Genomic DNA, 15,596 nt, shown 5'->3' on the forward strand with positions numbered 1-15,596 from the left:
AATCGGACAAATATTACATTGCGATGGGGATGATGGCATATGCCAGGATTCTAGTCCACCTTGGCACGAGAGGAGGCCTGCAGGAACATATCACTATACAATGGAAAACATTCTCGAGGAAGCAGAAGCTCGACTATGAAGGGATTCCTTACCGATGTAGGAGATGTCATCAAGTGGGTCACCTCTACAAGGATTGCCCCCTTCTCAAAAAGGCTCAAGAGGAATCCATATTGCAGGAACAACCCACTTCAGCAGGACCCCAAGCTCCCTAGTCCGCGGCAGCACCAAGAGTGGAGCACATCAAGACCTCAGACACAGTGGAGGCGCCACTTGCACCTATTGGAAAAAAGAAGGGAAAAATACCAAACAGGCCATCCTCTCCTCCTCTAACGCGCTCAAGGGCTGCAAAGGGCGTCGTTTTTTCATCGGGTATGTCTCTTCCCCCTGTTAATTCTGCATCGCATCTTGCTTCTTCTTGTATATCACTATCCTCCCATATGCCCCCTCCTGTCTGGATCCCCGGCCCCTCATCCCCTTCGGCACTTGACCTGGTGATGGGCTCCCGCCCGCCCCTTCCCCCCTCAAAATCCCACCACCTCTATGTGACCTGCCCTCTCCCTCAGCCTACGACTTTCCTCTCCTCCTGCCCCCTATCCTCCGTCCAATCCCGTCCCCTCCCTTCGCCCTCTCCCTCGGTAAATTCCACTCCGAGGTACTCCACCCGCTCTACTGCAAAACAGAAAGAGCCAGACGCCATAGGTTTGGATTCTGCCCCCTCCATCCTCTCGCCCAAGCAGGGTAGAGGTCGACCCTCCAATATTCACAAGGCTAAAGAACAAGCTGGGGACGAAGTGATCCAAGGTAAACAACACACCATTGAAAGGGTTCTTAGAGAAAAGGACACCCTTCCCCCCTCCCCTCCATGAAGCTCTTGTCCTTCAACTGTAGAGGGATGGCCAGTCCCGAGAAAAAGCTGGCCCTGAAGCGACTCCTCCTTTCCGAGTCGGTTGATATTATCTTCCTGCAAGAAACCCTTTGTAATGCGGAATCAGCCACTTCCATCCTATGCTCTTGGCTGCATGACTGGTCTTTCCATGCTATTGATGTCTCGGGCCGCTCTGGGGGCATTGCAATTGGGTTCAAGAACCGTTCGATATATCTGAAGAACATATGGGGTGGTGAGGGCTTTCTGGGGGTGGATATATACTCCAAGGAGCTGGAGGAAGAGATAAGAATCTTAAATGTTTATGGACCATGTCACAGTCGGGAACATTTTTGGCGAAAGCTCCTCAGCTCCCACCTTCTCCAAAATGGGAATTTAATTCTTGGGGGAGACTTAAACTTCTCCATGGGCTTCTCAGAATCCTGGGGACATATGGCTCAGATTGACCCGCTCTCTGATTTCTTTGAGCAGCTGCTCGAGATCCACCAATGGATCGACATCCCCTCGGCCAAGATTCAATACACCTGGAGGAACAATCGGTCAGGCGACCAAAGCTTGGGCAGAAGACTAGATCGTTTTATCATCAAGGAGGCCTTTCACAACAGCCACCCAAGATCCAGACAATGGGTTGGCAGCGGAGGCTTGTCGGATCACAGGCCTATCTTTCTTGAAATTGGGGAAAAACAACTGAAGCAAAAAGCTCCCTTCAAGTTCAACTCCACATGGCTCCGGGACCCCTCCTACATTAAGCTAATATCCGACTTCTGGAAAACACACCCTATCCCTGAGGAGGAGGATCCAACAATTTGCTTTATAAAAAACCTCTCTGAATTAAAGGGACTATCCAAAGACTGGGCTCACAAAAAGAGGGAACAGGAAGACTTAATTATCTCCCAAGCAGAACAAGCAATTGCAGACCATGATTCGCTGTCGGATGGTACTTTCAACTCTCAGGAACAGAAAGCCATGTATGGATCCCTGATCAATCAGAGATCCCAAATCCTCAGAGACAGAGAGGCAAGCTGGAGATTAAGAAGCAGAGCAATCTGGATTAGGGAAGGAGATGAAAACACAAAATTCTTCCACCGCTTTGCTAATGGTCGGAAAACGATCAATACTATCTGGGAGCTGCAAAATGACCGGGGACACCTAGTGAACAACTCCAGAGAACTAGCCTCAATGGCCACCTCACACTTCAGGAACATCTATGAGGCCCCGAGGGAAGCCAACCTGCTAGAGATCATGCGAGTTGCTGAGCTCTTTCCCAGGTTTGTGGATGACGAGGATGCTAAAGATCTCATCAAGGAGGTCACATTAGGGGAGCTAGAAGCCACCATGCGAGGTTTCCAAAAAGAGAAGAGCCCGGGACCTGACGGTTGGACCATCGAATTCTACCTTGCTTTCTTTGATCTACTGGGCCAGGACCTCCTCAGGGTTATCAACCATTGCAGCCGCTCAGGAAAGATCCCCTCAGCCATCAAAGCCACTTTCATAGCCCTCATCCCCAAGTCCGACAAGCCAGCCTCTTACAATGACTTCAGGCCCATCTCACTCTGTAACTGCCTTTATAAGATCATGGCCAAAATCCTCGCAAATAGGCTAAAGCCCATCCTCTCGGCTCATATTTCCCCTGAACAGTTTGCATTCCTTCAGCATCGCCAGATCCACGAAGCTATTGGCACTGCACAAGAGCTCCTTCACTCAATGCATAGCAGGAGACTGAAGGGAATGATATTAAAGGTGGATCTCTCCAAAGCTTTCGACAGGGCAAGCCTGCTCTACATTCGAATGCTTCTTACACACCTGGGGTTTCCCTACTTGTACATCAAAAGGATAATGAGCTGTATTACTGAAGTGCCGTATAGCATCCTCCTTAATGGCTCCCCTACGCCCTTCTTTACTGCAGAAAGAGGTCTCAGGCAGGGATGCCCCTTATCTCCCCTACTTTTCTTACTCATCATGGAAGGTCTAAGTCGATTGATAGGGAAAAAACACAGGAGAGACAGGATCACTGGTATAAAGATAACGGAAGATTGATGTCTCACTCACCTATTGTTTGTAGATGATGTGCTCATTTTCTTAAATGGCAGCTTGGCCGACTCTTCGTCCATGCAGTATGTTTTCGACCTCTTTCAGAAAGCTACAGGTATGATCATAAATATTCACAAATCCTCCCTCACAGAGATAGGTTGTACACAACATGAGATTATTTACATCCGACACCGGTTCCCCTTCCCACCACACCAGTTGGAGGAAGGGCTAAAATATCTAGGATTCAGAATAAAACATGGAGGATACAAGATTGCTGACTGAACTTGGATTATTGCAAAGGTGGAAAAGAGATTAAATATCTGGTATAACAGATACCTTTCCAGGGCTGGAAGACTCACCCTCATCAAAGCAGTTCTGGAAGCAACCCCTGTTTACTGGATGTCATTGGCCTGGATTCCAAGAGGAATCCTCGACAGACTACAAAAGATCTGCTGCAGATTCTTATGGAAAGGGAACAAACAGGGAAACCTCTTTGCATGGGTTAAATGGGATACTATAGCTAGACCAAAGAAATGGGGAGGTTGGGGAATAAAAATATTAGAGGTATTTGCAAAAGCTTTGGCAGCAAAGTTAGGATGGCAGCTCATCACCACTCATAGCCTCTGGACAAAAGTGGTATATGAAAAATACATCGCTCCGGAAAACATATTCGGCTGGATTCGCAGGGAACACAGAGGGAGCGGAAGGCACTCCAATATATGGAAAGTTGTCCTCAATTCTCTCCCACTTATCCGGGAAGGTTTAACATGGAGGATACACCAGGGACAAGCTGTACGCTTAGGAACGGATCCCTGGATCGGGTGCGGGAACGCCCATCGCCTCCCTGCACCATTAATTGCCTATCTCCAGGATATGGGTGTCTCCCACATAGCCCACATTGCAGACCATGCAAGCACCACCCCTTTCCAGCAAGCCTGGAAGTCAGCACATGATCTCCACATTCCGGGACAGTGGAGGCATGACTGGGAGATGTACATTGAAGCCCTCACACAAGCTCACATAAGGATAACAGAAGGAGAAGATGAGATTGTATGGGCACTCGCAAAAAATGGAACCTATACCCCCAAGGAAGGCTACTTAAAGCTCATACAATCTGTACAGCCTGAAAATGTCCAGCCTTGGTGGAAAGTGCTATGGAAACTCAAAGCGGCCCCCAGAACGCATATGCTCATGTGGACCATACTGTTCAATAAAATTCCCACTGGCGCAAACTTAATGAAACGATCATTCCATGGACCCTTCTGGTGTCATCTATGCAGGTGCAATGAGGAAGACACGGATCATCTTTTCCTAACCTGCCCTATTGTCTCTGCTCAATGGTCCCTCATAATCTCATCCTCTCCATCTTTCAACAAATGGCAAGGTCAGAACACATCAGAAGCCTGGCTGTATTGGCTAGAGAAACACAAAGGTAGAGAAAGGAACCTACCTCTCCTCATGTGCTGGGCCATCTGGACGGCCAGGAACCGAGCTATTTTTGACCATAGAGACCCCATCTGGCCTACCATCAGATCCCAGGTCCTTGCCGATTATGAATTACTCCCGGAAGACCTCTCTCAGCCCCCCCCTAGAACCATCATCCCTGAGCACATTGAAAAAACCTCCCCATGGGCCTATTTTGATGGCTCGGCCCAAGCTGAAGGCTGCGGAGGAGGAGCCCTCCTCTACCTCAGGGAGGGCCACTGCTTCCATATACAGATGCACCTGGGAAGGGGCACAAATAACTATGCTGAATTGACCACTGCCAAACATCTTATACATTTTGCTCTTGAGAAAGGTTGCACAAAGCTACAACTGTTTGGAGATTCAAAACTTGTCTGCAACTGGATAAATAGAACTTCGCACTGCTCTGCTTTTTCGTTGAGTCACATTCTGGATGAGACTCACAGGCTCATAGACTTATTTGAACATTTTGCTTGTCAACATATTTACAGGGAGCGCAACTCAAGGGCGGACCTCTTATCAAAACAGGCAGCGCAAAGGCAAGAAGAAGACTGGCTGATACAGGAAGAGTTGGATGGACTTTTCCATCAACACTATCACAGACCTTTTGTCGACCCGCGCTCTCTCCGGAGGATATAGTCACGAGGATGTTTTTTTTCCTTTTTCCATGTTACAGAACTATATACAGATTGTTTTTTTTATGATACTTTTTTGGCACACAGACAAAGCTAGAAGACAGCGGCTGCTGTTAACTATCAGAAATATTTTGAACTCATTACAGAACCATCAGACATATCTCTTTTATTTGGATGAACTGCAGATGTTTACTTATTGTGTTTTCAAACAGCATGTCTCCCTGCGTGGAGCACATTTTGTTACTTCTGTATAAATTTTGGTAAATGACACATCTGAAAACTGAACTCCCTGCGTGGAGGAAAACTATTAACATCATCTGTACAGGGTTGTAGACAACATTTTTGCTACTACCTGGTGGAGGCGAACAGCCTCATCATGCATATGCCTTGGCATATACATAATGTAATTTCTTTTATCTAATAGAAGTTACGACTTTTTCTACGGGAAGAAAAAAGACTTTCCTTTGAAAACCCCAGCTCCAAAATTTTATCAAAATACATGGGAATACATGAGAAAACCCGCGGCTGACCCATAAGGCTGGACTACAAATAATATATATCTGGTCATATAATTATCATCAGGTCCGCTTAATCGCATCGCACCTTATGTTTAATTGTTGAACTTTGTTGATTGCGATAAGTGATTGGGAGGGCAAACCCGAAATATATATGTGCTAAGGTTAATAGTTTCGGTGGGTCCGCCATATGGGATTTTCCTTTGAAAACCCAGACCACAGCCTTTTATCGCAATACACAGGAAAACACGGGATAAACCCGCAGCTGGCCATAAGGCCAGACTTCAAACATTATGCACCCGGGCCTATAGTTATCGTCGGGTCTGCCCATCGCCCCTTCACATATCGCATATCACTTTACTGTTGCTGACTGCCGATTGTGATTTGTGATTGGGCTCCGGACCTGAAATAGATATGTGTTACGATTTAATAAGGCCGGCGGGTCCGGTGTATCATGGTGCACATTGTGTATAAGCCCTGGGCTCCGCTGATTGCGACTTGCGATTGGGGGAAGCAGACCCAAAAATATGTATATTATGGTTAATGATCTCGGCAGGTCCGACAGATCACGGTGTGCCTCATATACAAGCCTCAGACTTCATCGGTTGCAATATGCGATGGGGTCCGGACCCAAAATAAATATGTATTACGGTTAATAATGCCACTGGTCCGGTGTATCAGTGTTGATTGCGATAAGCGAAGAGGGCAAGTTATGCATGTTGTAGAGTTTTACTATTATCAAAGAATTGATATATAAATAATGATGCGATGGGAGGTTTTGAGGGTTGAAAAAGTCCCGATGAATAATATGAATGAAGGGCTAGAAAGGGTTATAGATGAATCATGCGGCATAGATGTATTAAAAGGGGCTTAACCATTAGGAATTGAAGATTTGACTCGGCCAAGAGTTAAGATACCTGGGATAAAACATATCATTCAGAGAGGAGAAGGATCAAACTTCTAGGGGACCCATTCAAAATTGCTACCGGGGCAGGTTTTAATAGGGTGGTGGTTGTGGCCACAACACTATGCAAAGGATTTAACCTTGGGAGAAAGAACATATGATGATTGGTCACTAACAAAGGAGGGTTTTACAGAGGATAAGCAATCTTTTGAAGCTGTCAAAAGTATGGAAACGTATCTTTCAAAAGATGAATACTCTGGAGTAAAGGATAAGGGAGAATATCTCTTGAATGGGAAGGCAGTGACTAATTGCAGCAGAAAGAACTTAGTAATGAAACTGTTACAACACAGGGACGATTTCTTGGAGATGAAGTTCATTTTGAAAAACTGATATGTGAAACAACAGTTGAAACTGTTGAGCCTTGTAATTTTCGAACTAACAATTCATTTATAAATGCAGGGATTATAAGTGATGATGAAATACTTTCGAAGTGTCACAGAGAAATTGCATTGCTGGAATATTTGCTGGGAAATTCAAAGTATGACGATGTGATTGCAGAGGAAGGAGTTCACTACAATGGACAAGAGCAGGAAGAAATCATTAGAGCAGATGATGTGGAAGAGAGACTAGCTGACATTCTTAAGAGTTCTTTAGAGAATTATTTAAAGAGGTTGAAACAACATACTGATGTGCTGACAGAGGAGAAAGAAGTAGAGCAACAAACTGAATTGTTTCCAAAGAAAGATAAGGCAAAAAAGTATCATGTTTTTTATTTTAAATTTTTTTTTGTGAGTGTAGGTTTAGTTGCAGATACTAGAGGAAATTTGGCACAGATGAGCAGCCAAATAAAGATGAAAGAAGAATATTTTGTGGAAGAATTTAATCCATGGAACAGAGATGTTCAATTGTTGGAGAGAATGTTGGAAAGTCATGATTCAGTGCAGGCAAAAATAATAATAAAAGAGGGTAAGGATGAAAGGAAGGTAGTAAGCGTAGGAGTCAAAGAAAAATTTGAAGCAAGAGCAAGAGCAATGTCTACAATGGTAGCGAGACCAAAAGTAGAAGAAAAAGTAAGCCAACAACTACAAAGTGAAAGTAACCAACAACAGTTTGAAGAGTTAGTGGATAGTAGCAACAACTTGAAGCAAAGAGAAAGAGGAAGAAGTAAGAGGCAGAATATGGACCAGTCCAAGGATGAACTAGAGGCAGAGATTGAAGAATTATGGCAGTTGATGATGAAACAGTCCATGTGGGGGAAATTGATAGCAACAAGAAGGATCATTAATCAGAACTTGAACCTGATTGATAAGGAGAGGAAGATGAAACAAAATACGGCAGACATACAATAGAAACAAAGGTGCAAGGCATTTGGGCAGCTACAAACTAAAGTTTTGGACCCTGGAGGTTTTCAATCAACTTACGAAGACACATGATCAGGATATCATGAATATTTTCTACTTTGGGAGTCTGATGCAGGAGCATTCAATCCAAGGAAAATCATTGTATTTTAGTAGACATAGGGAGTCATGTGTTTTAGGGAAGTTGGTTTCCTAAGTGTTAAGTTAATGTAATATTTAGGTTTTTGAGTGATTAGAATAGGAATTAATTAGATGATGTGAGGATGTTTGTAAATGCTCTCGAATGAAGGAGAACATGAGTGGTTAATAATGACAAGAGAGTTAGAAGTCAATTATAACTCTCAAAGCAGTTTCATGATTCGAGGAACTAGAGAGGATTCTTAGGGATTAACTGGAGTTAGAAGTGGACTTAGAGGACATTTAGGAGTCAGTTCAGTAGATTAAGGATCTGAACTAGAATTAGATCAATAAAACCTTTCTAGTATAAATGTAAGCCTACGGGCAGAGTGTAAGGTGGAGGCCACTGATATTGAAAATCAGACCTGAGAGACAGAGAGTCTCGATATGTAATCAGTTGTTCATATTTATCAATACAGAGGTTTATGCCAATTGTATATGTGTGTGTGTTACGGGTATTGATAGATTGAATTGTGTGTGAATTCGTAGGTTTTGTAACAGAGGTTGCAGGCAGAATTTTGTAGAACACATAGAGGAGAAAAATTATTCAAAGGAATCATAATGGATCATCGAATCCAGTTGAAGGATCAGAGTGAAGCTCTGGAGAGACTACGATGTGAAAATTCGGAGAGGTCAAGCTCAGGAGTGAGTTGAGTAGTGGAAGCAGAAGAATGAAACCCTGAAGAAACCCAAAACCACAAGAAAACATTGAAGAAATAGCGAAGTCAAGAAAAGGGATGAATGGAGAAGCGAGGTGTCAATACACAGGAAACATTGGATCTCATAGATCAACAGTCATCGCATGGTGAAAGAGTGTGGAAGATAACCAACGAATAGGTGGTTTCTCAAGACAAAGTGGTATTTCAGGCAGCCTCAAAACCATAAGTGGTAAAAAGGACTAGTCACTCGATTCCATTCAACAGAGGACACATAGCACAAGGGTGGAGAGAGGAAACCGCTTTATCAGGCAGTTAATCCCCTGTGCTTGTTGTCTACCCAAAATCATTGTAGACTGTCTGATCCACTAAGTGCACATCTACGGTGGGGGACTATCAGGAAAGTTGTGTTTGTTCGGAGAAGACATCAGCCGTTGATCTGATGGCGATAGATTAATGGTGGAGATTAATTCGCATCGCAAATGTTAAATGGAGTTGTATCGGTGGAGAAGTAATGCGATGAGCGATGGAGCGGACCCGATAAAGTATTGAGGTGCGGTTTTTATACATTTGAGATCCGGAAGGTTGTGTGTAATCGCATATCGGAGAAAGCAGAGGAATTCATGTGTAATGTGTTCCGCGGAGGATGCTGATTGCGATGGCGATATAGGGTGCATCAGGAAAAGTGCAAACCCGTGCTAAAGGGGAAAAAGGTATGAATTGTATGTTTTATGCTTATTTCCCTTATAAGGGTTTATAATGAGTTAAGCGTTGATAGAAGGTTTTGTGGTTAAGTCTGATATAACAAAGGAAAGTGTGGGGTTTGGTATATATGCAGCTTATCGGTTAATAAAAGGTTAATGAAGGTTTAAGCGGACTGATTGAGTTCTGATATAAAGGAAAAGGTGGATTAATTATTAGACTTTGTTAGTCTATAAATAATTCTACACGAGACTATTAAAGGGGGCCTAAAACCTTAGTAAATGAAGTTTTAACTCGGCAGAGATGTTATAGACATTTTTGTGCCTTACAGCTATAAGCATGAAATGTCCATAATTCAAGGGATCCAAAGTCCCTAAAGATGTTCTTACAGCTCCTAAAGCAACAAGGTCAACCAATGACAGCTTCTCCCAGAAGTTCTCCACCAAAAACCACTCAGAAACAGTCAATTCAGGATCAATTCAGAGGCTCCACTAGCTGTCTGCGCTGAAATGCAGAGATTACACTGGCTAGGTGCACTGCAACGCAGGTAGAAGCACTACCAGGGTGCGCTTAGAGGGAAATGACAAATGGCAAGCTCATTCAACGAGGTGGAAAGACCCTGGAAGCTTCCAGAATCTTCTCCAATGACACTTGCCTCAATGAATTCGACTAGTGATGAGTAAGAGGTTCTCAACCTCCAAGTGGAAGCAAGAACTCACAGAGAGAAGCCACAAGTCAAAACATGAACTGACTCATCCTCTCTGCTCACATCTATATATGGATCTCTCACCCAGAGGTTCAGGAGGCTAGAATTTTGTATTTGCAGAGAATTGTTGTTGGTTTGAGATTGAGATTAGTACATTGGGTGATTTATGCTTTGTTGGAGGAGAGGAAGGGATTCCATTGCTGGGAGGTAGATGCTGGATCAGGCCTCACTTGGTTGTATCTCCTCTTGGACTTTATTACTCTATCAATAAACTATTTGAGTTTCTCCTACATGTTGTATATCAATGATTTTTTGTTATGCTTACATGTTTAGCTTAATCTGATCTTGAGCTTTTTATGAATGTATATCTGTATCTTCTTGTAGTTTCTCTCTCTTGTGATCTTGCAGGAATTCGGTGAAGCTGGGCTGGTGAGAGAGCTGGGAGCTGGGAGCTACTGAAGAGAGGAGCAATTGGATCAACAAATTTGCGAAAGACACAGGTTAGTTAGATCCTGCTTCCTCATTTACATTCCATAAAGAAGAATACTCGAATAAGTTTCCTTGTTTGTTGCTAAGGCACTATCACCTCTTAGAGTGGGATAGGGGCATTCCGAATTGGATACATTTCCCAACAACAAATTGGCGACTCCGCTGGGGATCGTATCTTGTTGGTTTATTTGTGTTTCTATTTTGTTCTTCTCATAAACTCAGGAGTGCTGAATCGAAATGCATTTGCCATTTTCAAATGCAAAGTAGAGATCTGCCACTCTAGTCCACTCACTGGGCCTGTTTTTATGATCTGAACAAACTGATCCACAAGTGCTCTAACAGCCCTTTGTGATAGATCTTAGTCCTCCTATAAGTCATCCTCTTAATTGTACCTAATTGATAGCTTTCATCCGGCCAAAAACTGTGGATTTAACTGCAAACCGTAACCCAAAACCCAGAAACAACTCTCGTTTCTGCTTCAGCGTAGACTCTGTGAAGAGGTTCTGCATTTCAACGCAGGTCCCGTGAAGGCTACCTACGCTAAATGTCAAATCCTCTGTGTTAGGAGTGCGCTGATCAGTCTTTGCCTTGTGCAGCTGTGGTTCCCTGCTTCCTTTTGCTCAGTTTTATCTCTGTTTTTGCAGCCTGTTATCAGTCAGTGTACCTATATGAAACCCCTTTTGTTTGCCTCAATTCCGCCTCAGTTGTATAAAGAAACTGTATTTGTTCTTTGTGTATTTGTTACATCATTTGCAGTTTCCCATTACAAAAGTAAACTAGTCATAATGTCGCCCTTAGATCTAGACCTGTCATAAGTGTCGTTTTGATCTTAGGAGTGAGTTTGTTTGCTGTTCACAGTTGATTGAGCTTTTACTTTTGTCATTTGGTTTGAATTCATGTATTTCTAGAGTCGAAACAAGTAAATCATAAAGTGTCGTAATCGTCTTTTTGATTTTGAAAAAGGAACTTGTTTATGTTTTCACTTGAAATCGAATTCAAATTTGTACAACAACTTTCTTTTTAGGCATCAATATTAAGAAAGCGAAAAGAAATACATGCATTTGTGCATTTGCATTTTGATAGTTTGCATGCTTTGATTTAGGGAAAAGTGCATTACAGTGTGCTCTATGCTCTTTGAGAAAAGTTTGTGTCTTCCTTTTCCCCTTTGTAGCTAGGATTTTCATTGTTGAAAAGATATAAAAGCTTGCTTATCATCTTTAGACTGCATTTAGGAATTGTATCATACATCTCGTGGTGATCCAAAAAGGCAAACTTCTAAGAAAGATCAACCTAAAATAAATTGAATGAACTTAACAACGCTTTGTAACTTAACACACAACATAGATGTCTAGGCTAGAGACGTGTTCCGGCGTCGAAAAGCCTGGTGACTGTCGATCTCGCTGATGGTGGGTGATTCCTCCTAAGGGACGATAGCGCCAGTACGGATTGTGCTCCCATGTACCGTCGAGTATATATTGGTAGACCCCTATAGGCATAAAACCTTTATCCTTAGGAAGCCGTGTCGGCCGCCCTACTGATCGCAATCCACTGAACACAACATTCAGGAAGATTGACCGCCCATACCTTAAAAAGTATTCTGCGGTTTTGCGAAAAGTTTGGCACACCCTCTACCTAGAACTCCAGAGCAGTTCCTTTTGGCCTTTTTCAGACTCTATAATGGAAAAAGTCCATCCGAGCATTTGTCACTTCGGGCTCGTTAAAACATCGAAGGAGACTAGAGTCATCTTTAGCTTTTTCTCGACTCTTTAAAACTGAAAAAGCAAGTTGTGTCTAAAGCGTCGTTAAAATTTATTTTAAACGGAACAATCACCCCTTTTTCCTGCGTTGATCTTTAGGTTGAGAAAATGGAACCCACCAACCAAGGAATTCCCCTTGGTGGAAATCCTAGTCCCTTCTCCTCTGGGGGAGATGTTGGTGCGCCCCATATGGCCACATTGTCGCTTCCAGGACTGACAATTGTCTTGCCAGTCTGGCTCTTCTCAACCAATGTCGTTCAAAACACCACTATTCCTGAACAGTCGAATCAACAGTTAGACCAGTCCAGAGTTACCCACCAGCCTTCTACTTCCTCTAATTCTTCCTCTCCTCCTTCCTCTTCGCTTGACGGAACTGGTAAAACAAAAAACCAAGTTCCTAAGGAGAAGAAGGAAAAGAACAAGAAAGAGAAGAAGAAGAAGGAGCCAAAAGCGACTGGGGGCAAACAAGTGTCGTCTAACAAAAATCCACACACAGCACTGACTAGGCCTAAATCGCCATGTGTCATATGCAAGGGAGACCACTTCCACAGAGATTGTCCCTGCATCCCTCGGATACTAAGGGACTGGTCTCCCCGTTTGCACAATCCGGTAGCATCAACCTCTGATAGCCATGTTGAATGCATACCGTCAACTAGCGAAAGTGAAGTCCTTGGACAAAAAGGGAGAGCTAGATCTCCCTGTAGACTATGCGAAAGCGATCACGCCATCCACCGTTGTCCCTTCTTAGACGAGGCGAAAAGAGTTTTGGATGATCGTCCGGTTTCACCGTTACGACTTCCTCCTGGATATAAATAACTCTTGCCGAGTCCTTCGTTAGTTGAAAATCTAGCTGGCCCGCTCAAGTGGTCAGCTGAAGCGCCGGTCATTGAAGATGAACCAGCTGAATCCATACCCGACGAAAGTCAAAAGGTCGAGGCGGCAGTTGACCCGGTCTTGCCTTCAGAGGATTTATCTTCGAATGATACAGTCACTGAAGAGGATAAAGATGACACCATCCAAATTCTCTTCATCAGCACAGACTCCGACGAGCACGGGGGCACTCCCCTCATTCCTTTATCGCAGGAAGGAAGTTCGTCAGAGCGATACCCGACCGTTTACTCGGTCCCACCACCAAGCAACCTAGTTGTCTCCTTTGACTGGAACCAACTAGGCAGACCTCGTTTGCCGGCAAGCATACCATTCAGAATTATCGTCCAAATATACAAAATGGTCATGGCTGGCACCATCATTGATGAGGGGGCATCTGTGAGTATCCTTTCCTCTATTGCTTGGAAAGCGCTTGGTTCGCCAGTGCTTTTTCCTGAAATGAGAAATCTGACAGGCTTTGATAAAGGAACCAGTCGACCTTTAGGGATCCTCCCCAATGTGCCTATAACATTGAGAGGGAAGACTGTTCAAATGAACGTGATGGTCGTTCAAGGACCCTTGGATTATAACCTACTCCTTGGACGAGACTATATATATTGCATGGGAGCCATCGTCTCCTCACTCTTTAGAGTAATGTGTTTTCCGCATGAAGGAAGAGTGGTCAAGCTCGTAGACCAGCTTTCATTTCCCGGATCACACATCGCAAATAGTCATATACCATCCCTAAATGGTCTCTTCACGAAAGAAATGTCTCAACCCATGGTCCGTCCTCCCGATGAGCATGAGTGATTCGGAAGGATATGACTGGAACCCAGGGGGCATGCGTCCTGGTCTGCTTCGGCAGGAAAACTTTGGGTATAGGGTAGGTTTCCGCGGGAGAATATGACTAGTCTGTACCCCGCCCTTGCTGGAAGGGGGTTATTCTAGAATAAGATTCTTTTGTCAAAGTTATGTGAGTTGACAGACGGAGTCTCTCACCCTTGTCTATTTCGGTAGACATTGCCGAAGAAGTGTTTTGTTTGAAAGATTAATGAAACAATCTTTGGGTAGCCTGAAAGAGGTAGGCCTTTCCTGGTAGAACAAATGTTTTACTTGCAAATTGAGGGGTAACCTTGAAATTGTACTTTATACCTGGGGGCATGCAAACCTTTTGGAGTGCAAGCAAGGGGCGGCTATTTATTTTTTAAATTTTTAGGACCTCTAACCCTTTAAACTCGTAGGATTAGTCGTTTCCGAGCTTGCATAAAGAAAGGATTCCAGGAGCATAGCTTTGTGAGGTGCAAGCTCCATAAAAAATGGAATCTTACATGAGACATTCTTATCATATGACTGGAAAATCGAGCAGTTTTAGCGCATAGTTCATGCTCGTTAAAAAATAAACATAAGATCGAGCAGTTTTAGCGCATAGTTCATGCTCGTTAAAAAATAAACATAAGATCGAGCAGTGTTTTTACGCGTTTAAGCTCGTTAAAAGATGAACTATCCTCCGGTAAATAACCATCATGAATGTAACATTATCAGCCATTAAAGCCTTGGTTGTGTTTGCACCGTCACCTCCACTTTTCCATTGGCCGATCATTCACCTCCATTTGATTGTTTACCCATTTTGAGGAACAGCTGCGAAGAGTGATTTCACTAGGCATCCTTGTGACACTGCCGTGATTGGAAAATTCCAACCCTTACCTGGAATCAGCTGCTAACCCGTTTTATCACTGGTTCCTCAAAAGACGAGTCTTCTTTAAGCTCTTTTCATCTGACTCGTAAAATATGAAAAGATTGTCGAGTTTTGGCCTTCCAGCTCGTTAAAGCGACCAGAAGTGCTATCCCTCCTCTAGATTTTAATATTTTTGGACCTGAGGGATTATTGCACAAAAAGATCGAGCGCTTGTTTTGTTCGGCTCGTTAAAACGATCGAAAAATCATCCCTTCTGTATTGTTTTATACTTTTTCGGACTTAAGGGATTAGATGACGAAAAAGGAATTTCGGAGTTAACTTTACGTACCTTTTCAGACTCTCTAAAAATGAAAAGGACCGAGTTATCTTTGTCGTTAGACTCGTTAAAAACATTAAATAGCGACAAACTTGTCTTTAGACGAGAACGAGTTTCACTATCGCTAGGCTGGTTAAAACATAGCGATGGGTTTGCCCGAAGGGCAAATTATAGAACAAGCATATGTTATCCTCCTCAAGCTTGACAAAAATAAAGAGGTACTGGTCAGCAATGACTGGGGAAAAATTGGGAAGAAACTCAAAGAACTGTTATTCGTAGCAAGTCGCTCTTGAACATGACACTTCCGCTCCGTGCCTGAGTCGGGTTGGGTTGTTTCATTCACCGGTCACATCACCATGGTCTCGCCATACCATCCACCT

The 15,596-nt window shown here is 43.5% G+C and overlaps 1 protein-coding gene across 1 annotated transcript in view; it reads left to right on the forward strand.

Moving 5' to 3' along the window:
• Positions 1–952: 952 nt before the first annotated feature.
• Positions 953–15,596, forward strand: part of LOC149189893 (uncharacterized) — a 56,171-nt gene continuing 41,527 nt past the window's right edge. The window contains exons 1-3 of the mRNA XM_089410373.1: positions 953–2,855; positions 3,034–3,089; positions 3,275–4,123. Of these exons, the coding sequence (XP_089266499.1) occupies positions 953–2,855; positions 3,034–3,089; positions 3,275–4,123 (2,808 nt within the window). The remainder of the gene's footprint in view (positions 2,856–3,033; positions 3,090–3,274; positions 4,124–15,596) is intronic.

Source organism: Pinus tabuliformis, chromosome 3_1, assembly GCF_031772625.1.
Source record: "Pinus tabuliformis cultivar Carrire ecotype Pingquan chromosome 3_1, CPIR1, whole genome shotgun sequence".
In the NCBI taxonomy this organism is placed as follows: Eukaryota; Viridiplantae; Streptophyta; class Pinopsida; order Pinales; family Pinaceae; genus Pinus; species Pinus tabuliformis.